Here is a 27750-nt window from a genome sequence, read left to right as displayed (position 1 = left end):
CCAATTCAATAATTTTTTTTAATGATTCATTTCAAAGTCGTTTTTGGTTCTGGCTGAGGATTTAAGGCTGGATGCCCTTGCTGTCATTGTGTGCTGTTCTTTTGAAAACCCCATCCAGAGTCATTACGATGTGAACCTGGGACTTTCACTTTGGGAGTCTAATACCTATACCTCTGCACCAGTATGCCCGCTCTGTCATCCAGCTAACAAAATTTGGTAACACCTACATATTGTCCGATTCAATCACTATTTCCTGTTCACACAGCCTTTTTGGGGTACTATATACAATTTTCATCAGATCACACAAATCTAACCAAAGAACACTCACTCCGGGTGTACAAGGCAGTTTATCAGGTTGCCAACCTATCTCGTCAATAAATTAAGCAACAATTTAACTTAGATTTAAAAGTGATACACAAACCAAGGGGCAAGTGCTAGCAGCTGTGCATGCACCATTTCTCTGAGTTCAGTCTGTTACCATTGTTTAATGTTCAATAACATACACACACAAGGGAAGAGCAATCATTACGCATAATGCTTACTGGCAGTAAGACATGTTCACATTTCTTAGAATGTGGTTATAGAAACATTTGTAAAAGTTTCTCAAATCTTCAAATTAAAATATAACTACTTTAAATACGGTATAAGAATATAAAAATAACAGATAAAAGGGATAGCTAAAATATAAACATAAAGATCAATACAGTTTCAGAAGATGTACAAAATATTTTTGACACCAACATCTGGTCATAAAACTTCATAGCGTGCATCAGTACGCTTGTTTAAGATGAATCAAAAAGTTCATGAAACTTGTCCTGTCAACAGTCGCCTCAGGAAGGTGAACAATGAGCTTGTATTCCTCTAATAATTTACATGAGTTATGATAACCCATTATTTGAACAAGTCAGTTTAGCTCATATTGGTAAGTATTTCACATAGTATCAGATAAGACAGTTTCTCAATGTCTAAAGTAGAGTAAGAGTTCAAAAAAGAGAAAAGCTTCTTGGAATAAAAGTACAAATCTTCATCATGAAGACAGTGATTCCAAATAGGTTGTAAAGACATGTCTGGAGACTGTAGGGGGGAGAGCGTATGGATTGGAAAGAATCTAGTTACTTTCCAAGGAAGGTCGAGTCGATATGGGTGCCGAGATACAAGGATACACATCCAGTGGAGTAGCCTTCTTTCTGCTCATCAGACTACATATTATGTTGCGCTGACTAGAGTAGTCTGTATCTGAAACACACAACAAAAAAGAAGTATTGCACAACAGCAAAATAGCCTTCTATGATACTGATATATTAAGTTTAAGAGACTTTTGAAAATCTTGCCATCCTGAGTAAACTTGTACCTGCAATAATTGGAAACAGAATCTCATAATGATCCTGGAAGTAAATTGGCAGCAAAAGTGAAGGAAAAAGAGTAAAGTCGTAGGAATCAGTAGTCATTTCTGATCTAAGTCTAGTTTCTAAATTTTTCAACTTTCTGATGGAGAATCAAATCCATGTCCTACAGGGTGAAGCAAGCATGCCTTAACTGCCCCAACAAGGTGGCCCTTCATAAACATGCTTCAACAAAAATGAAACCAACAAGCACCTCTTCCCAAGGTGAGGCACTTCATTGTAATTAATAATTGCTGTACAATTTTCTCAAGAAGGTCTACTACTGTAATGTAAAGATTACCATAGAGCTTCCCATATCATTGCCGGCCCCGTGGTGTAGGGGTAGCGTGCTTGCCTCTCACCCGGAGGCCCCAGGTTCGATTCCCGGCCAGGTCAGGGATTTTTACCTGGACCTGAGGGCTGGTTCGAGGTCCACTCAGCCTACGTGATTAGAATTGAGGAGCTATCTGACGGTGAGATAGCAGCCCCGGTCTAGAAAGCCAAGAATAACGGCCGAGAGGATTCGTCATGCTGACCACACGGCACCTCGTAATCTGCAGGCCTTCGGGCTAAGCAGTGGTTGCTTGGTAGGCCAAGGCCCTTCAAGGGCTGTAGTGCCATGGGGTTTGGTTTGGTTTTTGGTTCCCATATCATTGCCCTGATTCAATTTCCAGCTCTGCTATCCTAAAAAAGATTACCAGTGGTTTCAAAACTAAACTCTAGATAAACAGTGGGATACACTTCTTGTCCCAGAAACTTATCAGTTGAAATCCCTTAGAAAAAACAGGACCGAAAAGAAAGAAGATTCCTTGGTTTGTGAATACATAGAAGTCTGACGACATTTAGTCAATACAAGGCACATTTATAAACTTCAGAACAAGTTTAAATGATAACATCTGCTACAAATTGTCCTAAATACTGTTTGACAATTTCAATAGGTAGAACTATGCAAAATTAGCGTATGTACAAATGTATATTAAAGAGTAAAACAAGAAATACAGGATGAATCCTGCTGCATGTCAGTAAACGAAAATGAGGTCGCAGTCACACTGTTTCCGTATGCCTGAAACAACCCCATCAATTTAGACGAATACATGCTCAGATTGAAAAAGGGATATTAAAAAAATACAACTTACACTATTGCAGTACGTGGTGAAAATGATTTTTCTCAGCCTGTAGACAACCACTGTAGCATGTAATGATATTCTGGTTCACTCTGCAATTCATCTTCATAATTCTTCAAAACTGCAGTGTGAATTTCATTTAAAAATCTTCAGCACACAAAAATAGACTGTTCAGCATGTAATTTAGAAGCCATGTAAAGCATTAAACCAACCCATTACTGCTGTATAAGAAGCGATCATGCTGTATGTTGTTCAGAAGCTTACTGTGGACTGGCCGAAACCATGACACCACTGGATGAACTATATGGGTCAAAACTATTGCATCATCCACTCGCCAGACAGAGTGCAGGGAATAACTGACAACTCAACTAAGGCTTGCACGGTATTTCATTACTGTACAAATTTGTCCCGCAGGAGTTCTTTTACATCCCACTAAATCTACTGACATGAGATTGACGTATTTGTACATCTTCACATAGCACTGATTGGGCTGGGGTCAGAAGGCCAGCACCTCAACCCAGTTCATTACTAAGATTTTTCAGTAGTTTCCACATCTTCTGGCTATTCTGTATCTTACCTACCTGAGGCACTGAATTGCACCTTCTTTTTTTTCTTTTCTCTTCTGGATGTTGCTAAAGCATGGATCAAATCTTCACTAGTCTGGAGTGTTTCTGTGAAAGTTTTTTATTATTTTTTTACAAGTTGCTTTACATCGCACCAGCACAGATGGGTGTGCTTCTGTGAAATTGGCTTCTTTTTTACAAGTAATACCCACATTGCCATCTTTCACTGCTGAAGGAAGGAGGCATCTTCAACGCATATGCATGTATTAGCTTCAGTCCCAACCATTCAACCCACCTCTGGAGGTGTCACCCCTTTTTGTGTGTTTCCCTGTATCCCCAGGACATACTGTGGCAGTTGAAGTCACTCACAACCAGTCTTATAGGCTGCAATTGAAAGTCAACTGGTTCCTAAAGAAGGAATGGAGTACATAATAATAATAATGATAATCATCATAATTCCATGATCTTAGATAACTTTCAGTTTCATAGTAGAGCAGAAAAGTGTTTCATTATGACTACCTCCAATGTAATCGAAAGAGTAAGTAGGATAAAGATAAGTCACTAAACACAAGTTCCACGAGGAACAAACATAGTAATGCATAACCAGAATAAGAAAATAAAGGTGACAAACAAGTCAAAAGAGTCCCCCAAACAAATATTTTTTAAAAACATTAATGGCGTAAAATTTCGGGGCAACACAGATACGATTACATGAATTAGGACCCATATCCATAACCGAGAAACAGTCGAATCATCTCACTTACCGAACGTCAAATGTCAAGCTCAACAGAACCATCGGATGTCAAATGTCAATCTCATAACAGAGCCACATCCACAAAATAGAACTGGAAAGCAACATTACAACAAAGTCACATGACCCATGAAAAGGAAAATGGCTGCTGCTCCCCCAAAAGGCCTGAGTTAGTCACAAGAAACAATTTTCAACTCATACAATCACCTTTGTTCTCGGTGTAATTTGGGTAGCAAAAGATATTAAGGATTTAACAAGCAGGAACATCATAGATTAACAACAACCAGATAGACTTTCTTAGATACCACAGTAAATGAGTCATACCTGTCATTACAACCTCATATAGTATATGTATTTTCTTTGAAAACAATTTTGACATGGTTATCAAACCAAAATTATTCCTCTAGTTATCACATGAAAGTCCCAAAGTATACTGGTAATAAATTCACAACTTAAGATTACCTAGATCACAATCTCTTTTTCCCTAACATAATTTCTCACTCTCTAAAGTAAATCAATTTTACCCAACATAATTTAGATGTATGCATTCAAAACAACTCAGCAAAAGTTCAATTCTTAGTTCTTACAGTTTTGCAGAATAAAATTAAGAAAGTAATCCAATAAAATATTTGGCCTATCGCCACACAGTGATTTAATTAACCAGGATATACATGATCATCCTGTCTCCTTCTACTTGGAATTCAATAAAAGTTCAGCAGCAACAGCAAGGATAGATGCTTCTTGTACGACGACCCCAGAATAACAACAGACAGTCGGTATATTGCCATTACGCACTCAGGTTGACAAAGACGAGTCAAGTAATTCCGTGCATGCTGCCAGATGGCAGTACAGTACAGGCAGTCGAGCTTACTGAAGTCTAGTGCTCACGTCAATCATGTGTACTACTAGGAGTTCGCTGGATAATGTTATAATTTAAGTAAAATCCCAACAAGGCCAACGAAACACAATCATGCATAATAATCTGCCTTGATACAATTCTGCAATATGCTAGATAGCCAAACACTTACAAACACTTCAAAATCAATAATAATAATAATAATAATAATAATAATAATAATAATAATAATAATAATAATAATATTCTTGTTGTTTGGGTCTTCAGTCCATAGACTGGTTTAATACAGCCCTCCATGCCACCCTATCCTGTGTTAACCTTTTCATTTCTACCTAACTACTCTATCTTATATATCCTTGTCATATTCATATCTTTGTCTACCACTACCATTCTTACTGCCTACACTTCCCTCTTAAACCAACTGCTATTTGCTTTACGTTGCACTGACACAGTTAGGTCTTATGGCGACAATGGGACAGGAAAGGGCTAGGATTGGGAAGGAAGCGGCCGTGGTCTTAAGTAAGGTACAGCCCCAGCATTTGCCTGGTGTGAAAATGGGAAACCATGAGAAAAACATCTTCAGGGCTGCTGACAGTGGGGTTTGAACCCACTATCTCCCGGATGCAAGTTCACAGCTACTTTTTTGCAATTGGCTTTACGTTGCACCGACACAAGTAGGTCTTATGGCGACGATGGGACAGGGAAGGGCTAGGACTGGAAAGGAAGTGGCCGTGGTCTTAATTAAGGTACAGCCCCAGCATTCGCCTGGTGTGAAAATGGGAAACCACAGGAAAACCATCTTCAGGGCTGCCGACAGTGGGGTTCGAACCCACTATCTCCCGGATGCAAGCTCACAGCTGGTGCTCCTAACCACACGGCCAAAACCAAGTCCTGGGTGTCTTAAGATGTGTCCTATCATTCTATCTCTTCTTCTAGTCGAATTTAACAAAATTGATCTCCTTTCACCAATTCAATAGTGTACCTCTTCATTCGTGATTCGATCCACCCATGTCACCTTCAACATTCTCGTGTAACACCACATTTCAAAAGCTTTTATTCTCTTTCTTTCTGTGCTAGTTATCATCCATGTTTCACTTCCATACAATGCCATGCTCCATACAAAAGTCTTTAAAAATGTTTCCTAATTCCTAAATCAACGTTTGAAGTGAGCAAATTTATTTTCTTAAGAAAGGATTTCCTAATCCATACCTGCTAACATTCAAAAAGAGAATTCCAGAAGATCCTGAAGTGGAAAACTCATAACAACACGCGCATGCGTCACAAAATCCTGAGATATAGTAAAAAGGATGGCAAAGGGGGAGATTACAAACAATACTAATACAAGCCAAATACTTGTTATGATCACCCCTGAAATTAAATACTTACACAAAGTTACATCTTGATGAGTGCTCATCTATTTCCACTGAACACTGGGAACAGTTCACACAGTACACAAACAGTGTATTTCTGCACTTTAAACTTGAGGGTCACAATATGAATGTCACTGTCAAAATTAAACTAAACATGTACATTTACACTTATTCTGTCAAGTTCACAGTATGCAGGCTCCATGCACAGGTTGGAGAGGATAGATGGAAATGAACTGCTTTCTTTGCTTTCTTCAGAAATTCTGGAGGAAAACTACTCGAGTAACATGGACCAATACTTCTGGTTTTCTAAACAAATAGAATCTAAAATTTCATTTGACAATGAGGACCTAAACTGATTTTGGTTCTTTTTCACCAAGCTGAACTCACATTCACAATCAGCATTGCTGTGCGGCAGAGTCAGAACAGAAAGCATTAGCCTGGACATCCTGTCATACTTAGGAACACCATCAGCTCCACAAATGTTCATAAAGTGAGCCCATTTGATATCATATGTCAGATTCTCACTCTCAACAGCAGCACAGTCATCAATCTGAAGAGCTACAAATTGGTTCTGAAGCACATTCATTGCATCCTCAACCAATTCACTATCCTGCTGGGCATCTTCAATTTTTGAAACATCTGCAACCTTTGCATGTTTCAGTACTTCATCACTAAGAGGGAACTTGTTAATAATATATGATCACACAGATGAAAAGAATCTTGATTTATCTCTATCATTACGTTTCTTCACCAATATCATTGTTTCAACACCAATGACTAGCTCTTTATTGTCACTCTGATTCTCAATAGAATGGTATGGAACTTTTAATAAGAGGGAACATTTGATCACTTTTGGTTTAACAAATCTAGAAAGCAGCTGCTTTAACAGGCTCGTCATTAGTTCTAGTAGTTTATGAGTGTGAGGTGAAGCACTCTTGAAGTGTAGAATTGAGATTCTCAAATAAAGGAACGACAGCATACAGGAAGGCACAATGTGCCTTATTTAAGGCTGATGGCAGAAAGATTTTTAAAAAATTCTTCATGATTTTGAATAATGTTCTTTTTATTCTTTATCACTTCTTGAATCCGTAGCCATTTCTTTCAAAATGTGTGTGGTTTTTTTGCAATTTCTGAACCTGGAAACAAGTTCCTAAACAGAGCACCAGCTTGATCAGCAGCAGCTAGCAGGATATTATGTTCAATTAAAAATGAAGTGAACAAGCATTCTGCTCTTACTATATGAACTCCATTCTTCTTCCTAATCATGACTGGAGCATTGTCAGAACAGAACACTACACAATTTTGAATTGATATTTTTTAATACTATAACCTCCAGAAGAGGTAAAAGATGAATTAATTTCCTGACTGCCACCCTTAAATTTTATACTGGAGACGTATTTAACAGATTTAATGTGATTTACTAATTCTGTTCTTCCTCCATGAGAAACGTTTGTATCACATGAGCACATGGAACAGAACATGAATATTTTGCCTTTCCATGATCATATAAAACAAGGAAATTCAGCAGAATATGCCTCCCTAAAAGATTGATAATATAGTTTCTTAGTTAACTCATTACAAACACCACTAAAAATTCTAAATTGCTTACAAATTCGTCACCAATTCCACGAGTTTCAGAACTACCGCCAATGTTACTCACACCCACACACAAACAAAGCCTTTCAGCTGCTATGAAGTACGACGCAGTTACTAAATTTGTTATATATAAATTCACAGCCTGCTAATTTTCACTGATTTCTTTTCTTCAAAATCACAGCCTGCTATTTGTTTGTTAACATCTCAGTGAATGAAGTAGCAGTTGAGGTCAAACAGGTGAAAAAAACACAGTGATAATCGATAATGTGATTATCAGTACATTTACCGGTCGAATTTCAAACACTGCATCTTGTATTACCAGCTACTATCAAAGGTCAAACAAATCAGATTTGACCGCAGAAAGCGAAAACAAGTGCAGATACTCAAAATCCGTACAATAACATTGTTCATCCATAGAACTGTAAAACACAGTCAAAATCCATACGTTTTATGGAAAAACCAGAATACTTGGCAGGTATGCTAATCTAATATTTCCTGCATCACCTGACTTCGATCAACTGCACTCCATTACTTTTGTTTTGGACTTATTTATTTTCATTTTGCACTCCTTCTCCAAGATTGTGTCCATACTATTCAGGAATTTCTCCAGTTTTTCTGCAGAATCAGATAAAATAACATCGGCAAATCTCAGAGTTTTGATTTCCTCAGCCTGGATCATGATTCCATTTCCAAATTCCTCTTTGACTTCCTTTTACTACTTGTTCTATATAAGCTGATGATAATAATAATAATAATAATAATAATAATAATAATAATAATAATAATAATAATAATAATAATAATAATAATAATAATAAATGTCTCAGCTCCTATGAGCATTTAATTTCATGCCATTTATTCTACCTGTATATCAGTTTCAATATTCTATTTCAGATGGTAGAGAAATCAGAACTCTTGAGCAACCCATGGCCAAGATTTTGCTCATTTTGTTGATATAACATCATGTGCTACCAGAGAATCTTCACGTCCCATCATACGAAACAGAGTATTCAAAGAACTTTTTATTTCCTTCAAACCCTAACAACCTCTATTGGGAACTACTTTTATTTGATGAAAAAGTTAAAGAGATTTATGGCACACAAGGTTTTGTACTAACATTTTCAAATCATTTCATAGAGGAGAGCTGAAGCAGTTTTATGAAGTGTTCAATAAAATAATGCAGTCAGTACTTACCAATGTTTTTTACCCATTCCATGATCAACAGCTATGCTGGCTAGCATTCTGAAGTAATGTAATTTTCTGGACTCCCATGCTGGGTATCCCTTTAAATTTTCCACGTTAAGTGACTATTTGTCATCTCAATTCAGTTTCGGTACCAGAATATGCTGTTTCATCTTCATAATTCGAGAAGGATTCTGGAATTTTTTGTGCGGATTGTTTGTAATAAGCAGATAGAAAACAAACAAATAACAAAATATAATAAAAATAACAGAATTATTGAGGAAGTAATAACATAATATATAGAATTTTAAAATTATCAGATTATGTTAAAGAACATAAATGGAAAGAGAACTATAAAGGAATTAAATTCAAATAATACAGACTGTACTCTACAACACCCTTAAACATACACTTAGTATGCTATGTCATGAGGGCATGTGGATAACATACTGTATTATAGAACTGCTAAAATTATAACATAATTAAAAAAACTAAGGACTATAAAGGAATTAAATTCGAATTGTATAGACTGTACTCTACAACACCCTTAAACATACACTTAGTATGCTATATCGTGAGGGCATGTAGATAACATACAGTATTATAGAACTGCTAAAATTATAACATAATAAAAAAACTAAAGTAAACTAAGAATACGGTAACAAATTAAGGATCGAGGACAAGCTTGTACTATAACAAGACTGTGGATACTGTGATCATAGCCAAGGGCGGCCATGCCCAAGGGCAAGGGGGGGACACAGCCCCCCCTAGCTCTCAGAGAAAGGAAAAATCTAATGTAGTCAGGTGTTTTTCTTTCAAGAAAATTATTTAAAAGTTGGTATTACCTACGTGGGATAGGTGGGATACAAGTCGCCATTCATCTTCCAAGATATTAAAAATACTACATACCCCCAGGTCTAGGCCCCCCTCCCCCTACAAACTATCCTATGGGCGAGTATGATCACAGTTACAGGACATCCAGTTTTACATAGAATCTGCACCACAATATGCATTGGCCAGGATTCAAACCAGTCACCATTGTACCATGTACCTGTGAGAAACCAGTGACCATATCACACAACTATAATGCAGAAGAAGCGACATAAACACTGTGGCATTATTATGCAAAGCGCATCATATTACTTAATATATGTGCCTCCCAAATTATGAGAATTATATCCTTGGACTAGGTAACATGACCTTTCACGAACATTATATATAAATATGTCTCAATGTATCATTGTTGTGGGGTTGGTTAACCTGACTAAATATACCATCTCTGTCACGTGCTGGTCCTTTGCGGGTGTGTATGGAAAATTGGTTTTAGTTTTTCCATTCGCCGGCAGAGAGTACTTTGCTGTGTGTGTTGTCATCCTATTCTGAGATGCCGAACTGGAAGGAAGTAATATGTAATTGCTGTTGCAGTCAGATCAACATGGCAGCCAAACGCCGCACGGCAGAGAATCCCTGGCTCACTCGTGACACTGGCTAAGTTCGTTATGTAACTAATGGACATCATATACAAAACATATTGTCAGTGCAGTTTACTGAGACGCAATATATACTTGCCACCACCCAGCATGCGAATTTTGAACTACTCCCTACTACTAATATAAGTTGTACCGTAACATGGGGCTACTTGGGACACTTTTTTTATTTAAACACTTGCCATTTTCATAAAAATGTTATTTGTGATAAAGTAACTTTTTGAAAACTTGGGTTTACAGTTATACTTCCTAAACGTGAGGTAGTATCATTTCTACAGTTATACAGAAATGGAGAAATTTGAATTTAATGGGTGTCCCAAGTTATACCCCAAGTTGGGGTTTCTTGGGACACTGATTTAAAACAGCTGATATTCTCAAGTTAGCCTATTGCAGGATAACTAGGGACATTTCAAATATATAAAGAGGTCATATAAGTGAAAAATTAATAACATCATTTATTTATAATGATATATTTTACAATAATTGAACATATTTAATACTAGATACAGACCCTACCATAAACTTAGTTTTTAATTTCAAAGGGGAATGTAAATTTGTCCCTCCTCACACTGACTGGCTGCACACAAGTTAGAATTAAATTTACATCAATATCCATAATATCATCAACAATTGGAAAAATATACACATTTCCGAAAGATTTCGAACTTTTTCTTAGAAACTTCACTGTCACTTTATCGTTTTCAACATATAATTGTGTGATCTGTCCGTAATATTGTTTCATCACTTCTTTCTTTGTTTTCTCATTAAAAATCAAGTTTACAAGCACAAATTCACCAACAGAAAGTTTATTTATGTTCACTCCTACGTTTTCTGGTACCGGTACAAATGTTTCCTCATCATAGTCACTTAGGTCAAGATCGGAGGCTGAGTTGTGGACAGAATAAGAGTCTGTATCACCACTAGAGGTCTCATCGAATTTCCTTTTAGGCCTATTTCTTTTTCTTTGTTGCAGCATTGGTGTATCATCTTCCGGTATTTCTGGAGCATTAGGGCTCACTGAAAGATATTCTACCAGTATTCCTCTTCCTGGTGGAACATTTAACTTTTTCCTTTTCATCTTCTTCAAAGGCTCAGTTTCTCTTTTCCTGGATTCTTCCAAATACGTTTCAAATGTAAGGGCCCATTCACTTTTCCCATTAAGTTTCCTATTCAAGGTGGACTTTGATACCCCAAATTCTTCAGCTGCTTTACGGAGAGATGTCCCTTTCTTTACAGCGTCAACTGCTTTTTCTAGCTGGTTTGTAGAATAGTCCTTATATGTACGTGCGCCACACACTCATTTATAATCACGTACCATATTTGAAGCTGAAAGAAGAAGAAACAAAAATTAAACATTCTGACAATTACATAATATGAAGTTTAAATAATGTGAAGCTTAGATAATGCGCAGTTTAGATAGTATGCATCTGTCCCAAGTTACCCCAACTTCTACACTGTTGCGAAATTTCGATCTCTAGTAAATTACAGTTGGCAATATGATTTTGTCACTGTTACAGGTTGTTTAGAACAGTATGAGGTTATGCATGAAGGCGCGAAAAATTATTCAGCCTTAATAGATTCTTGTGTGGAGACAAAGTTATTTCATACAGATGTTTTTAGATAAATATGTAAAAAATTTAAATGTGTATTGCAAACTTACCTTCAAGTCGCAGAAGATATGAATTTTCCCACAGTAACAGTCACTTATGGTACACACATCCGTGTACTTACAAGAAGCAAATACAGTAGAGACAATACACGACACTTACGGATTTCGCCTTGCTAAAATGGGGGACAATTCGACGGTAGCGCTCCTAGTGACTTGACCTGAACAAATCGCGCTAAATTCAAATATCAATGGAAATGTATATACGGAAATGGATAAATAAATTACGTCTAGAAAGACAATGGTATTGAGATATTAACTTCGAAGTTGCTAAAGCAATTCTGGATAAATGAATGAAGAATTATTTAAAAGGTTGTTATTCAAAGACTGAAATTAGACATATAAACAAGGTGTGAAATGGACTGCTGTGAAATGGCTTGATCTTTCATTTATGCATTACTTTTTTAGCTTTAGCATACCTGTTGAAATCTTACGGTTGGATTTGTCGTTTTTCCTCATTTAAAAACAATGTATCATCACATTAAGACATTTGTCAATAAAAATATCGGCACATTCCTTACACATATGATGCAATGAATTAGCTGGACAATTTTCCTCTTAACATGAAGCCTACTAACAGAAAGAAAATCTATAAAATCTCGGCTTTAATCTGAGAAGAGGGATAAAAGAAAGAAAAGTTTGAAAATGTTGTCGATAGTGATGCTTTGAGGATATTTACGTACAATTAGAGTAAAAATGTAGCATACCCTTGGCTGTATAGTCGAGGATTTTTAAAGTCGCTGGCCTGGAAATGATCTGAACAGATCTTATAATTCTTATACAAGCGTAACGTCCCTTCTTTCTTGTACACTTTATCCAAATCGCTTCTGTGACATTTCAAAACCCACAGATCACACCTACAACAACACATCGGTATTGAAGGTTAACTGCTGCACTATACAATAAAATATGCGTATTATATTTTAAGCCCGTTAAAACATGGGTCGAGCAGGTCAGAAGATTATGAAGTACTATAAAAATCTCTGTCAGTGGAAGAATATATATGCAAACACAATATTACTTACATGTTCTTGTCACGAGGGAACCTGTAGAACGAGCGCGCATTTTTCTCTACTTCGTAATTACTGCAGCCAAACACAGCACATACCTTTCCCCTCATGTTGAGAGGAGATATCAAGGAATGACACACGCTACTATTTAATTATGTCAACTCACTGAAAACGCATAAATAACACCAAAAACTTCGCACAAAAATACACGTGCTCTTATGACAGAATCAGTACCGTTCAGGTCTATCCGCTAGAGTGAGCTCCAATAGCTGTCCCTCAATATCTCGCTCAGTGTCGTGTATTGTCTCTACTGTATTTGCAAGAAGGCGAACTAAAACAGTGTTGCCAATAAGGAGAACTAAAACATGAGTTGCTGTAATGTCCCAAGTTACCCCAACGTCCCAAGTAGCCCCATGTTACGGTATCTGTTGGAATCTCACCTGAACTTCTGAAAGTACTTAAACAAATGTAATTTTTTAAGAAGAGATATGGAAACTGCCATCAAGTGCAACTGTGTGAATTTTCATCTGGAAATGTATTTTTGTCCCTGTCAGTGTGATTTCAAAGTGCAAATATGATATATCGAATCTTGTGAAATTAGGCTTAAAAATTAAACACTGTTTTGACATCTGTTTCTAAACAAGCTTTCGGCTATTGCAACTTCTGGAATGTAATTTGTGAGTAATCAAAGTACAGTAATACTACATGCTATCTCAGATGGTAATACAATTCTAAAAGAATACATTTGTAAATTTCATTTTAATGTTTCTTTCACATTGTGTGTGTGTATTTTTTCAGGTATGGGCATCTGCAACAGTTTTGTTTACTAAATGTAACTTTCATTTTCTCATTAGGCCTTAGGCTCATTCATTTTAAATTGTAACATATTTTGTACATATTATTTGTATTAGTGTATGTTGTTCCACATTTATTTTCATGGAGGAGTTTAAGTACTTTGTAATCTGGTAAATGGGCTAGGTTCAATATTTAAATCATTGGTGAAGCCAAATTGTGATGACTTTACCTGACATTGTTTAATTATGCAACCTTATCTCCCCTTTTCTGTTATGTTACTGGTTGGATCATCCCTTACCTTATCTCTGTCAGTTATGCTATTGTTATTATCAGGTATTTTGTAACTTATAGTCGGAGTTTTGTTCTGACAGTTGAACCTGTTTTGTGTTAAGATGTAGAACATTTTGATTCTGTTTGCTCTGCCTCGTTGACGGTCTTCAGTATTTTATGACTGACAGATGTGGAATTGTCTTTTAAATGCAACATTAATGTAACTTAATTATTTTATTTCAACTGTGATTTTGTGGATTTGGGTGATGTTGGTATTTGTGTCCAAGGGATAGTTTTGGGATGGATGTTGTGCAATTTCCTCACATTGATTTTAAATATGACGGACTATTTTGCTCGATTTCAACTTATTCCTCATTCAAAGGTATATTTAGTAATTATTATATTATTTTAAGAAGTCGGATCCCAGGTAATGAATTGCAAATTGTTGGATTTTAAGTCTCAGTTCTGTGTTTAATGTCACAATTATTCAAATGTATTTCTTCGATTGTAAGTTTTAATTTTATCATTTTAAAATGGAATTCCTAAGTTTAATTTTCGTTTAATGGATTAATCATTTCATGTTATTATTCATTTGGCTTCAATTCAGATTTGTAGCTCATTATTCTTAAAACCTAATTTACTAAAATTTGAAAGTTGTAATTATTGTCTGCACAAGATTGAGTTATTTATTGCAAAATAATTTGAAAGACATTTATTCAATAATCTTGACACTCTATGGTGTAATTCATATTATATTTGATGCTGGGCATTTTCAATTTTTATTACTCTTATAATTCTTTTGAACTTAATTAAATTCATTCTATTTCAAATTAATTTCACATGATTTATTTATGTGGTTTCGATAGTCCCTACTTCTCATGAGAATGTGTTACTTATCCACCCCTCATACTTATAGTGTTTTCTTGCTCATGTACTTTCTTCCACAATCTTGTGTTTTGGAGAAACTTCATTATGGTAAGCTGTCCTTGTATTCTGACTTATCTTGGCATCATGTTATGTGAATTGTTCTGCTACTTGCTGTGTAATTTCTTGTTTCGGTTTCTCCCCCAAATCACTCCTGCACCTTACCCAACCAGCGTCCTGGGAAAGCGTAGCCCTGACACTAATACAGTAAAACCTCATTAAATCTAAGTCATTGGGACGAAAAAATCAGACTTCGAATTACGTGATTTTGAATTAACCGCCAACTCGTAAGTCAGAAATGCCAATCCTTGCCGCATAACAAAATATTCTTATCACCTCGATTCACAGTTAAAACCTTTCAAATGCCATGGAAATAAACTATTTCCGAAATGTATCCAACAAGGTGCATTTACATTATTCAAATAATGCACCTGGATATGTCACTGGCAAACATAACCTCACACAACGAAAGAAAAAGACCACAGGATTCAAAGATGAGGGCAAATTATGCTGGCTCCTCTGTGCACCTGTTGTTTACTGTACTGTTTACATTTTTTAGATGCCTTGTACTTGCACGGAAAGTGCCTGTCATGCGTAAAACATTGTGGCTTATCGAACTTTCCTATGGCGAGGGGAGGAAGTCTTTCACTTCCGTGTGCATTGCAACACAGTAGACTCCCCAACCCTTGTATGATTTCCCAGCTGGCACTTTGATCCTTTAAAACCATAAGTCCGTTTGGGCTCAGCATTAAAAAAACAATGCAGTTTTATCAGCATTGACAATATTGTTCTGCGCGTATGAATTGACTAGCAATATACCCGTGCTTCGCTACGGTATTATACTGAAATTTAGAATTGAATGATTGTTTTATATATAATCCGCCGAAATTCACGATCTGGCTCGTTTTTTGAGAGAATCCACCAAAATTCGTAATCTGACTCGTTTTCTAATACATTATGGCGAGTTTCCTTCCATTTTTCAATCTTTCTTTCCAGCAATCAATTTCGTACTTCCCGAGCTAAGTCCAGGTATTCCACCCAGTCAGTTGGGTCCCTAAATCTTTGCCATCTTTTCCTATAAGCATTTTTAATATGGATCAAATCCTTCAGGAGATCCAGCGTGGTGTCGTCTTGGGTGCCTTGGCGATACTGAACCTGCGGCCGGACTGCAATCGTAGTCATTACGCATCAAGGACCCGTTTCCAGCGCGGTCCGCACATTTGACGACGGTCCAGAACATTATTATTATTATTATTATTATTATTATTATTATTATTATTATTATTATTATTATTATTATTATTATTATTATTATTATAGATGTTCTGGACCCCACAGCAAGCTGCAAGACCGCTACTTGCCGGTAAATTACATCTGCTGCCATTGTCATTGTTGAGAATATGACCAGCACCATTGTCGCGCGTAGGCAAGTGTGCGGGATTTCTGGCCATACGAATGACATACTTCCGTGCATTATTGACCCTATTATGGAGGCGAAAAATTGGACGGTCAATCTCATTCCTATCGTTTATTTCAAATGTGTTTAAGTTTTTTTTATATGCCAAGAGAATCTACTGTAATCTAAGAACATTCTCCAAAGGAAAAGATGGCTCTTGAAAACGAACCCAGGAAAGATTAATAATGATCGGTTTATGATCAGAATAAGTACATCGAAAATCTACAGCCAGTTTCCAGTCATTCGACAGGATCAGGAATGGAATTAATAAAGCCCCCATCTAGCGGCAACAGTAGGAATTGTGCCGGCAGCCGAAACCTGTCGCAGTCCTCTGCGGCAATGATTAGTGGATAACAAATGAAATGAAATGAAATGATATTGGACAGTGTTGCTGGAATGAATGATGACAGGGAAAACCGGAGTATCAGGAGAAAAACCTGTCCCGCCTCCGTTTTGTCCAGCACGAATGTCACATGGAAAGACGGGGATTTGAACCACACATCCTTGATGAGGTTTAGGTCAAAGAGTCATGCTAGCCAGTCCAAAGTAATGATTTCTGTCACCTGGAAGAATGTTGACATGTGTCGAGCAGCAAGAGGACAGGCTGTGCATTAAAACAAAGTTTTCTCGAAAATAGGGAGAGAAAGGGATGACATGATCAAGGAAAATCTCCGCCACGTACTAATGTACATTTAGCGTTATGTTTTCAATGAACGCCAGCTCAGTCCAAGCATGAGAAGTGATGTCTTCCTCCTGCTGAGAAGGTACAACAGGGAAAATGCTCTCCAGCTTTCCTCCACACTGTTTCCCTTCCATCTGCAGAGGTGAGGCTGAACCTTGATTCATCAGTGAAGAAGATATTGCACAATTGCTCTTGTGTTCAAATCTGACATTGTCAAGCAAACTGAAGACAGGCTAACTGATGATTCCCTCTCTGATATTGACATTATGCACCTTCTCCGGGTGCCTTCTAGCCTGTACAGCAGTAATATGGCAATTTCTGGACACCTCTAAGAGTTAAAAATCAATCTCTAGTTGATGTAGACCTCGGACGACCTGATGCGAGTCGTTTATGAAAGATGTGTTCTCGTTAATGCCTTAAACTCCATACACACTTGTAGGTGAAATTCCCAGCACATTCACAACATAATGGAAGCTGAGTCCATTATCAATTAGTGCTAGAGCTCTTGAAGGAATTTCTGCATTCAAAAGTAACTTTAACCCACAGAACCTCATGAAACACTAAATGAAAAGTTTGCAGAATGTATACGAAGACTGCCAGACATGAGTTCAACAACAGGAAACAATAGAGATATGGAAATAATGTAACGCACCTTCATAAGAATTGGCATAAAAAAGGACACAATGTACAACTTCCATTCTTGCAAGGACTTCATGGCTATCAATTAGTGTAGTTCTGGACTCCAGCATGGTAGCAAGCTGTGTGAAGTGTTGTTTGATTTTGTCTAGGCAAGTTCTATAAATAAATAAATAAAAGAGAAAAAACACCACAACAAATAAGTTAGAGAATATTTGAGAAAACTGTGTCGCAAAGTGTAAAAGTTTTCTTTTGCAAATTGTTGCAACATTATGTAAATAAATAGCTTCAAAATGATTGAAAATGCACTCAAGGGGATAGAGCGGCTTGTCGAGAATTGTAAGTCCAAAATCACTAAGCTGAGCATTAAAAGTTAAGCAGTAGCGTAGCCAGGATTTCAGTTTGGGGGGGGGGCCGTTCATCCAGAATTTTATTTTGATAGGTGTCCAAACTTCCATAGTTTAGGTGGTGTAGAATACCGAAAAAGGAAATGGGTGTGCTTGGATCCATGTAAGAGTGGTGGATTCGTGCGGATTCCGGAAGCTAATAGTAGTTTTTCTTCTTCTGCTTCTACTTCTTCTTCTTCTTCTTCTTCCCCAGCTTTTCCCACGTCTGTGGGGTCGCGGGTGCTGTGTCGCACATGTAGATTTGGACCTGTTTTACGGCCGGATTTCCTTCCCGACGCCAGCTCCATATAGAGGGATGTAATCAGTGTTGTGTGTTTCTTTGGTGGTTGGTGGTGTAGTATGTTGTCTGAATATGAATATGTTGGGACAAACACCTAGTCCTAAGCCAGAAGAATTAATCAGACGCGATTGAAATCCCCGACGGAGCCGAGAATCGAACCCGGGACCGTCTTAACCGTAGGCCTCAACACTGATCATTCAGCCAATGAGTCGGACTCCGTAAGCTAATATTAATGTACATTATATATAAAATACTCAATAAAAGTACATTCGTTAAAACTCCTGGGGTGTCTGGACTTCTTGGGCGACAACCCCCACCCCCCCCCCCCACCCCCGCCCACGGCTACCCCTGTTACTCCCATCCCAACATAACTGCAGCATTTCATATATTCCGAGTACAAGTGAAATGAATGCAAGAATAAACAGTTTGAGTAAGGATGCAATATTCTGGTTTAGAATAAATACGGTAATGTTATTATAATAATGGCCATGTGATAAGCAATAAAGAAGTGACATTTTATACAAATAATGCGGCAAAGATATACACACACACTCGTCGAATACAGGTTTCTCCTCCTTCTTGTCCATGGCTAGATGATGAAGGCAAGAGAATGATGGCCCACCGTGACTCGTTATTTCGACATTATAAACAAACCCTAGATGACACAAACTTCGAATCTTACCGCATCTTAAGAAATCGCACAAAGCAGTTAATCAGAAATTTTAAAAAAATGTATATATTTTCGGAGTTTAGCTAACCAGTTAAATTCTAATCGCGCACGGGACCAGCTTAGAGCTCTGGGAATAGGAAAACATCAACAGAGACAGACAACTCCTGACATTCCACTTGACAAACTGAACGATTACTTTAGTAGAATAAATAATCAACCTACCCAAATTAACTGCACCGACTCACCGCCCTCTCGTCCAACCAATCCACCATTCACATTTCACAGTGTCACAGAAAATCAGGTTAAAAGGCTTTGTATTCGATTAAATCAAAGACTACAAGTGTAGATGATATTCCTATTACTTTTTACATAACATTATGGGTGCTATCTCGCCTATACTGACGCACATACTGAACTACTGTTTACTAAACGGAACTTTCCCTACTGTCTGGAAAACAGCCAATATTATATCGGTACCTAAGAGTTTAGACCCACAATCACCCTCTGACTATTGTCCTATGTCCGTACTCCCTGCGCTTTCTAAAGACTTTGAACGTTTAGTATACGAGGAAGTTCTGGAATACCTAAATAAAATGCTCTTTTGTACCCTTTACAATCTGGATTTGAGAAGGTCACAGTACCGCGACAGCACTTTTGAAGGTTACTGAAGACATTAGAAACACTAGGGACAAACGACTGCTCACTATACGTATCCTTCTTGACTTCAGTAGCGCCTTTGACACTATAGTAATTCCGACTATAAAGAAAATGGAACGGCTAAATTTCGACCTGGCTGTGCTTAAGGTTTTTAGTTCTTATTTGAGTAACCGTCAACAGCGTGTAACAGTAAACAACAAGGCCTCTAAATGGAAAATGAAACTTAGTGTTGCCCCACAGGGCAGTATTCCAGGGCCTCTAATTTTCTGTATTTTTATCAGTGACATACCTTCTCTGACAGGAAATAACACACATGACCTCTGTGCTGATGATCTTCAAATATATCGACACTGCAGGACAAGATATTAACAGGGACCTCCGACGACTCAGTGTACTGTATATGCACAACGAAGCTCTCTTATACTAAACTGCAAGAAAACTCAGACAATTATAATTGGATCACGAGAATTACTGAGCTGCTCAAACAATGTCGCAATCCCGCCAATCCTACTGAATTATTCCCTAGAGTAAAACGGTTTAAAATCCCAGCGTATAGATGAATGAAGCAGCTGATTGGTCTGATCAGACGAAACAAATGCGTAAAGAGATTTTTGGAGTTTTTCACCCTCTTAAACGCCAGAGGGATGTATTTCCATTTGAGCTACAGGTCAAACGAATACAGACACTCATTCTCCCTATTCTTGGTTATTGTGACGTTGTTTTAGTTGACATGACGAGAGAAGAAACACTTAAACTTCAACGAGCACTGAATTCCTGCCTGCGATTTATTTACAATATCACGTACGATGTTCATATCACCCCATACTATCAGGCTGTCTCATGGCTAATGTTTGATAAACGTCGGCAGCTACACACTTTAACGATGGTGATCAGAGTGGTAGCTGAAAGTCAGCCAATGTACAGGTCTTCTAAATTCATCTTTTTATCACAATTTCACAACTTAAATACACGTTCTAGATTCATTCTTTCTATTTCACTGCACCGCACAAATAAAATTAATAGACAATTTGTGGTGACTGTCGCCAGATTATGTAATTCCCTGCCAGTTCAGGTCAGAAAAACTAGCTTTTTTTAATCACGATTTAAGGTCACCTGCCGAGACTACCTGCTGAGGACAGCTGACTGAATGGTTGAAGTATGAATGTGTGTGTTCTTGAGGATTAGCCATTTTTAAGAGTTTTAAATATTAATTAGTTCTAATATTAATTTAGTAAGTAATTTATTTAAATGTATTTTCAATTCTATTAATTTATGTAGTTTTAACTATTTTAAGTATCTCAGTATTTTATTTAAGATTCTGATTAGTATGTGCTTAAGTGTACGAGAGGGCCTGGAACCCTAACTTCGCCACTGTACTGAAGGCACTAATAAATAAATAAATAAATAAATAAATAAATAAATAAATAATGTAAAGCGTGTGGGTATAGATATTTTGTTAGTTGGTAAAGAAAAACACGCCTTACAACATATGCTATGTAGGGTTTACCTTGTCCTATTAGTTCCAACGCGGTTAGGGCCACGCAGCTGTGAGCTTGCATCCGGGAGATAGTGAATTCGAACCCCACTGTCGGCAGCCCTGAAAATGTTTTCCCGTGGTTTCCAATTTTCACACCAGGCAAATGCTGGAGCTGTACCTTAATTAAGGCCACGGCCGCTTCCTTCCCACTCCTAAGCATTTCCTATCCCACCGTCACCATAAGACCTATCTGTGTCGGTGCGACGTAAAGTAAATTGTTAATTACTTTCCTCGCAAGCCTGGGATACAGAATATAGTAGTATAAAGTTAGAGTTTTGTGACGTTAATATTCGTATGTATAATTTTTATTAACGTGTCAGAAACGACATTGAGCTGTTGCCATTTCAACACCGTTTTAAGGGTTACCGATCCAAGCCGGGATTTGAACCTGCGAACTCGGACTCAGAAGGACAGAGACACAACCAACTGAGCCACATGAAAAGGCGTTTGTGATTATTGTTATAAATAGATGTAGTTAGTATTTTTACAAAGGTTTTATGAGGAGCATTTATTAAGTCGTACGCTTTCTTACTGTCCTAAATGCACGAGGCCGGGCAGAAGAACTAGCTGGAAGCTAAGGAGCCTTGCAGGGGTGTCGCTTCCTTCTCTGTTCACTTTTCCAAACCAAACTCCATGACGTAACAGCCCCGAAGCGCCATCGCCTACCAAGCGACGGCTGTTCAGCCCGGAGGCCTGCAGATTACGTGGTGTCGTGTGGTCAGCACGACGAATCCTCTCCACCGTTATTCTTGGCTTTCTAGACCGGGATGGTGGTGGTGGTGATTATTGTTTTAAAGGGAAGTACAAATAGGCAACCATCCTCTATATAACACTAACCAGAGGGAAAATATGGAAGGGGTCCGACACTTCGAAAATGAAGGTATCGGCCAAAGAAAGACAAGGGCCACGGAGGGCGTGAAAATGAAAGACTCCCTAGCCCTCGCAAACCTAATAGCGTCGGGGTCGAAAAAAAACAAGAGTTGACCAAGGTAGGTCGGATAGGATAAATGAAAGTGAGGAGCCTGGCACAAGTAAGTGGAAGCAATGTAAGGACTCAGCCGAGGGCCCCGTGGTCGCCAACCCACGCTCCAAAGTTCAGAGCCCCTGGGGCCCCTTTTAGTCGCCTCTTACGACAGGCAGGGAATACCGTGGGTGTTATTCTACCGCCCCAACCCACAGGGGGATCTAGACCGGGGCCGCCATCTCACCGTCAGATAGCTCCTCAATTATAAACACGTGGGCTGAGTGTACCTCGAACCAGCCCTCAGATCCAGGTAAAAGTCCTTGACCTGGCCGGGAATCTAACCCGGGGCCTCTGGTAAGAGGCAGGCACGCTACCCCTACACCGTGGGGCCGGCTGGTTACTTTTAGGTCTCCTTATTTACGAATTTGACTTAAAGCATTCTGCATTCGATTCCCGGCACTGACAGAGTTAAGAAAGGCATGGGATCGGGAGGATACAACCTTGTTTTGGGGTGCAGTAGAGTTTTCCTTGAGTCTCCCGAAATCGAAATATCTACGGCCTGGACGGTAGTCACCTTCACGGAGTGTAGTACCAAAGTGGTTCCTTTTTTAAGAAGAGAAATTAATTAAAGATTCTACTTCCTCACAAATGAAGAATGATATTATCAATTTTACGAACAGTAACCCCACCCACTGTTAAGAGTACAGAAGACCCCCTGCGGGTGGGGGACGCACATGCAGAATACACCCGCGGTATCCCCTGCCTGTCGTAAGAGGCGACTAAAAGGGGCGACCAAGGGCTGACTGAATTAGAACCATGAAACTAATTTTGAATCGTACCATCACGCGGGGAACACCATAGGTTGCCTGTACTTGCGAGTAGTACCACTAAATTCGGTACGAAATAGGTTTGTGATTAGTAGCAGTAAAAGCCTGGCCTGGTGGATTCCAGTACCCGTGCGTCGTACCCATGTGTGCAACACCGCGGGTCTGGGCGTAGCCTGTGAGTTGTACCACTATATGAGCAGCACCGTGGGTCTGCGTTGCCTGTGATTAGTACCCACTATGTGAGGAACACCACGGGAATACCGGCGCCCATGTTTAGTACACCTAGGTGGGGAACCTTCTCAGTTTGCGTTGACTCTGAGTTGCGCCATTGTGTGAGACACACCATAGGTCTGCGTTACTTGTACGTATTGCAATACTTGTGAGTAGTACCATCTTTTGTGGAACACCGTGAGTCTTCGCTACTTCTGATTAGCACCCCTACATGACGCATACCATGGTTCTATTTTACTCGCGACATGTACCATTCTGTGGGGCCTTAGACGTGGATTTTGCACCCCCTTTAGACACCAAGCATCATTGTGCTTTATAAGTGGTTCCTTGGTCGGTAGTAATGTTATTTTCGATCTGTATTGAGTCCGATCCACTGGTTTTTGTTTGTTTGTTTTGTGTTTTGTTGAGTTCCTGTCCATCCATTCATTCTTGGACTGTTAACAGGCCACAATACCTTACAGAGACACCTACACATCATGAAAATCACCCAGGATCCGATGTGTAGAAGATGCGGTAAGGAGGAGGAGACCTCCGCGCATGTGTTATGTCAGTGCGAGGCTTTTGCAAGCACTAGACATCGATTCCTGGGCTCACATTTTGTGAGCCTGGAGGACATCAGGAACGCCAAAATCCGGACACTGGTATCCTTTATAGGAGTAATAGGGCTGGACTAGGCAAACCCGTTCAAGGGGCACAAAGGGTCTTCATAGACCTACGTGTGGAGCTCTGCGAAAACAGGGCTCACCCATTTCCTATCTATCTATCTATCTATCTATCCATTCATTCTTCATGCCATGTTTTATTTTTATTTTGGTCAGTGGATGCCTTTGCAATTTTTGTTCTTTCATTTCGTACCATTAGGGGCCGATGACCTCGATGTTAGGCCCCTTAAAACATCAAGCATCAATCAATCATCAAGAGTACAGAAGCTATGATTGTACATGGTAACAATCATAACCAACAATGTCTACTGAAGATCCGTCACCGCACTCGGTAGGACAAGCTTTCTTTTTATATCCACCGGGCGAGTTGGCCGTGCGGTTAGGGGCGCACAGCTGTGTGCTTGCATCCGGAAGATAGTGGGTTCAAACAACATTATCGGCAGCCCTAAAGATGGTTTTCTGTGGTTTCCCATTTTCACACCAGGCAATTGCTGGGGCTGTACCTTAATTAAGGCCACGGCCGCTTCTTCCCACTCTCAGCCCTTTCCTTTCCCATCGTCGACATAAGACCTACGGTGCGACGTAAAGTAAATTCTAAATAAAAAATAAAAAATCTTTTCACACCCCCTTCCAAGGAAAAGTTGTATCCACACTCAAAATACGCCACCATAAATGATGCGGTTCTGGCTCAAAAGTGTAAGGAAATGTAAAAGACGGGATCTGTGTTTTAAGTAGAAACCGTATCAATAGAACGTGACTTCCCATTTTAAAAATGTTTCATGTATCGACTGAGATTCAAGCCTGGGCCGTCCTGATGAGAAGATAGAACCACTGAAACTGAGTTATCACGCCCGCCAATTACAAAATAGTTACCCGCACTTTTGATGGTGCCATTTGAGGTTCCAATCAGTCCCCGGGCATTTGATAAAATATATAGGCCTACCTATCGAACTTAGGCACGACTCCGCGATTGTCTTGTTATTTTAAAAGTAAAAAAAACATTTTCATAACTTACCGAGGATGCACATGGTGTTGGCTTCTCAGTGATAGAACGGTCCCTCTTAAAAAAAGTTACTTATATGGCACAAAATGAGGAACTAACGTGCAGCTCACAATCCTGTCACAGTCTTCCCAGCTCTGCAACTTAAACACAGCACATCTCTCAACCACGGTACAACCCGAGGATCCCTAAGACATTGTTGTTTCCTGGAACCGATATGCAAAAGCTGACACGATGTTGTTATCTCGGTGGTCACGTTCCGGCCCCCTACTGAGTAATCCCTTCCTAATTGCCCCTTTCTCCATGTCTTGACATTTGTCAACACACTGTTACATTCTCAATACTGAGGCCTCTACAGTGAAATATCCCCGCGCATCACAATCCTAAGGGTCTTCCTTTCATTCAAGCAGTACAAATGTGGAGACTTATGTATGGCCCTATTGAGCCCTGCTAGTAGATTCTTGTCGCTACGTTAACTTAACATTTCGGCGTACGTTTTTAAGTTGTTCATACCGTACGTAAAACAACGGGTGATCATCGCTCTAGTTTCAGGAAATATTTTGGGGGGGGGGCCCGGCCCCAGTGGGCCCCCCCCTTGGCTACGCCAGTGAAGTTAAGGTGGCGAAGTATCATGAGGCAAGTTCCGTATTAATGGAGCCTCAGCTGAGCACATCCTCTACCCCAGTGGTAGAAAATAATTTGGTGCTCATGGATACAGATACTGATCACCCTGATAATGATGAAGAGACCTATCAAAGCTCCTATGACTGTGCATAGTACAAATACAGATTTTACTTTCACCTATAATAATGATGTCGATCTCTTACTGTTGTATGTTTGTCGAGTAACAATGTGGTAGTTGTAGACATGATAATAAGCTTTTGGACTTTTGACATGTGTGAAAACAAAGTGAAATTCTTCACCTTTTGTAGAGAACTTGCTCACTGTTCAAAATAGCAAAAAAGATAATCAACAGGCTCTGCATCAAGTGGTAGGTTCAGAATTATTACAGAATGTATGTTCTCTGGGTTTTCTGTCATCAGATTTTACTTTCATCCAACCGTAAACTTGTGGTAAACTTCATACGTTTTTATAACTTGATTGTTCTTATGTCCCTTCTATTTCATTCTCAAAATTGCTATCATCACTGCTGGTTTCTTAACACTTCATTTACCTATTCCTCATCTAAAGTATTATACCGCTTCCTATTCAACCTGGAAGGATCAGTTGCAACCTGGTCTGATGCCATGTGGTGAAGCACTAACATGTAACATGCTTGCTCTCATAGTTCATCCTCTTTGCAGATTTCCTGGTAGTTGCAAATATTGCATAGAGATGAAAGCAGAAGCTACTCCATGGTTCCTTGAACACATCAGTTAGGACTGCTGTAATATATAATTGACAAGGGGCTGCACAGAATGGAAAAAGTGAGATGTCGACTATATATTGACAATGGCCGTGGAAGCACATTATGCTTATACATTATACATCGACATACCGGTATGTCCATAGAGCGCTAATACTATTCTGATTACTGCATCCATGAGCGATGTCTGTCTTCTGATGTAATTCCTTTTCCTGAAGTTGGACGTTGTTGTTTTCTGTGTGGATCTTAAATCTTTTACAATGAAATTTTAAAAAAGTACCAGTATTAAGTTGAGTTGAGATTTTGGAGACTTCACAACAGGAGAAGTGATGCAACAGTGAACATCTATATAAACAATCACTGAAAAAAGTAGTAGTCCTGTATCCTATATATTACATTTATATACACACCTGGTGTTTGAAAGAGGAGTTATTATTTGTGTGTGTTTTAATTTTCAAGATGAAGAAAATAACAGCAAGTGTAAGATATGATAGTGAAGAATCTGCATTGGTGTTGTGTGATAATAATGTGGAAAATGACAACAGTGAACTAATAACCCAGCTTAACATTAATAAGAGAGAGAAAGAGAGAGAGAGAGAGAGAGAGAGAGAGAAAGATGGGGGGGGGGGGACTTTTTAAGCCTTCTTAAAGCTATAGCATAATATATAGCATGGACATCTTGTGTTAAGGATCACACAAGCATGTGAACACCCTGGTAATCCCAAACAATTACAATTTATATAATATTGTAAGATGAGAATAAAAATTTTGTACGTCAAGAACGCATTTATGAAGTTGTAAATGCCGATTCACTTTCCATTTCCGTTTGAATCACGCACCATGCCAACTGATCACAAACCCATTTTGAACTACAAAGCTTGCCGTATTGCATAGCTAGAGCTTGAAAGGGTAATGCTGTGGGTATGGCGAATATGAGCGCAATTCCTGTGTGATCATGGTTCGCTGGTCTGCTTCCAATGCCTTTTTTTAAAGTTCTTCTGAAATCTCAAAGTGGGCAGTACGTATCGCATAGTCCATGGCAGTGGGTAAAGCACAGGGCTACGGGTGCTAACAGGAATGGTTAAATGACCAACCACATGGTGCTGTTCTTGTCAGTCACAGATGCAGCACAAGTTTGCTTAATGAATCAAAGAGGCTTTTAGCAAACTACTTGCTTACAAAATAGATTTGTACTTTCAGCTTGTGTAGTTGAAAATATTAATTACAATTTCTGCAACTATGTTGGCAACCCTTCAGTAGGATGAGAATACAGTAAAACCTCATTAATACTGTGCCCATTTACATCCTGTAGACAGCTTTCAAAATGGCGCCGAGTGAAGGTATGGCCCATCTGATCTATAAGATGCAAGGAATAGATATCTAATGCGATATTATATAA

General features: G+C 38.7%; 1 protein-coding gene across 2 annotated transcripts in view; it reads right to left on the bottom strand.

Annotated features, from left to right (window-relative positions):
• Positions 1–517: 517 nt before the first annotated feature.
• The window catches only part of Lgr3 (Leucine-rich repeat-containing G protein-coupled receptor 3), a 487929-nt gene continuing 460696 nt past the window's right edge, over positions 518–27750 (bottom strand). For both annotated transcript variants that reach the window (XM_068227013.1, XM_068227014.1), the window contains 2 exons: positions 8837–9018; positions 518–1236 (listed from right to left, as the gene is read on the bottom strand). In XM_068227013.1, the coding sequence (XP_068083114.1) occupies positions 8957–9018 (62 nt within the window). In that variant the 3' untranslated portion in view covers positions 518–1236; positions 8837–8956. The remainder of the gene's footprint in view (positions 1237–8836; positions 9019–27750) is intronic.

This window comes from Anabrus simplex, chromosome 3 (genome assembly GCF_040414725.1).
Source record: "Anabrus simplex isolate iqAnaSimp1 chromosome 3, ASM4041472v1, whole genome shotgun sequence".
Classification (NCBI taxonomy): Eukaryota; Metazoa; Arthropoda; class Insecta; order Orthoptera; family Tettigoniidae; genus Anabrus; species Anabrus simplex.
Note: the sequence above shows the minus strand (reverse complement) of the source record. Positions and strands in the feature narration are given on the sequence as shown.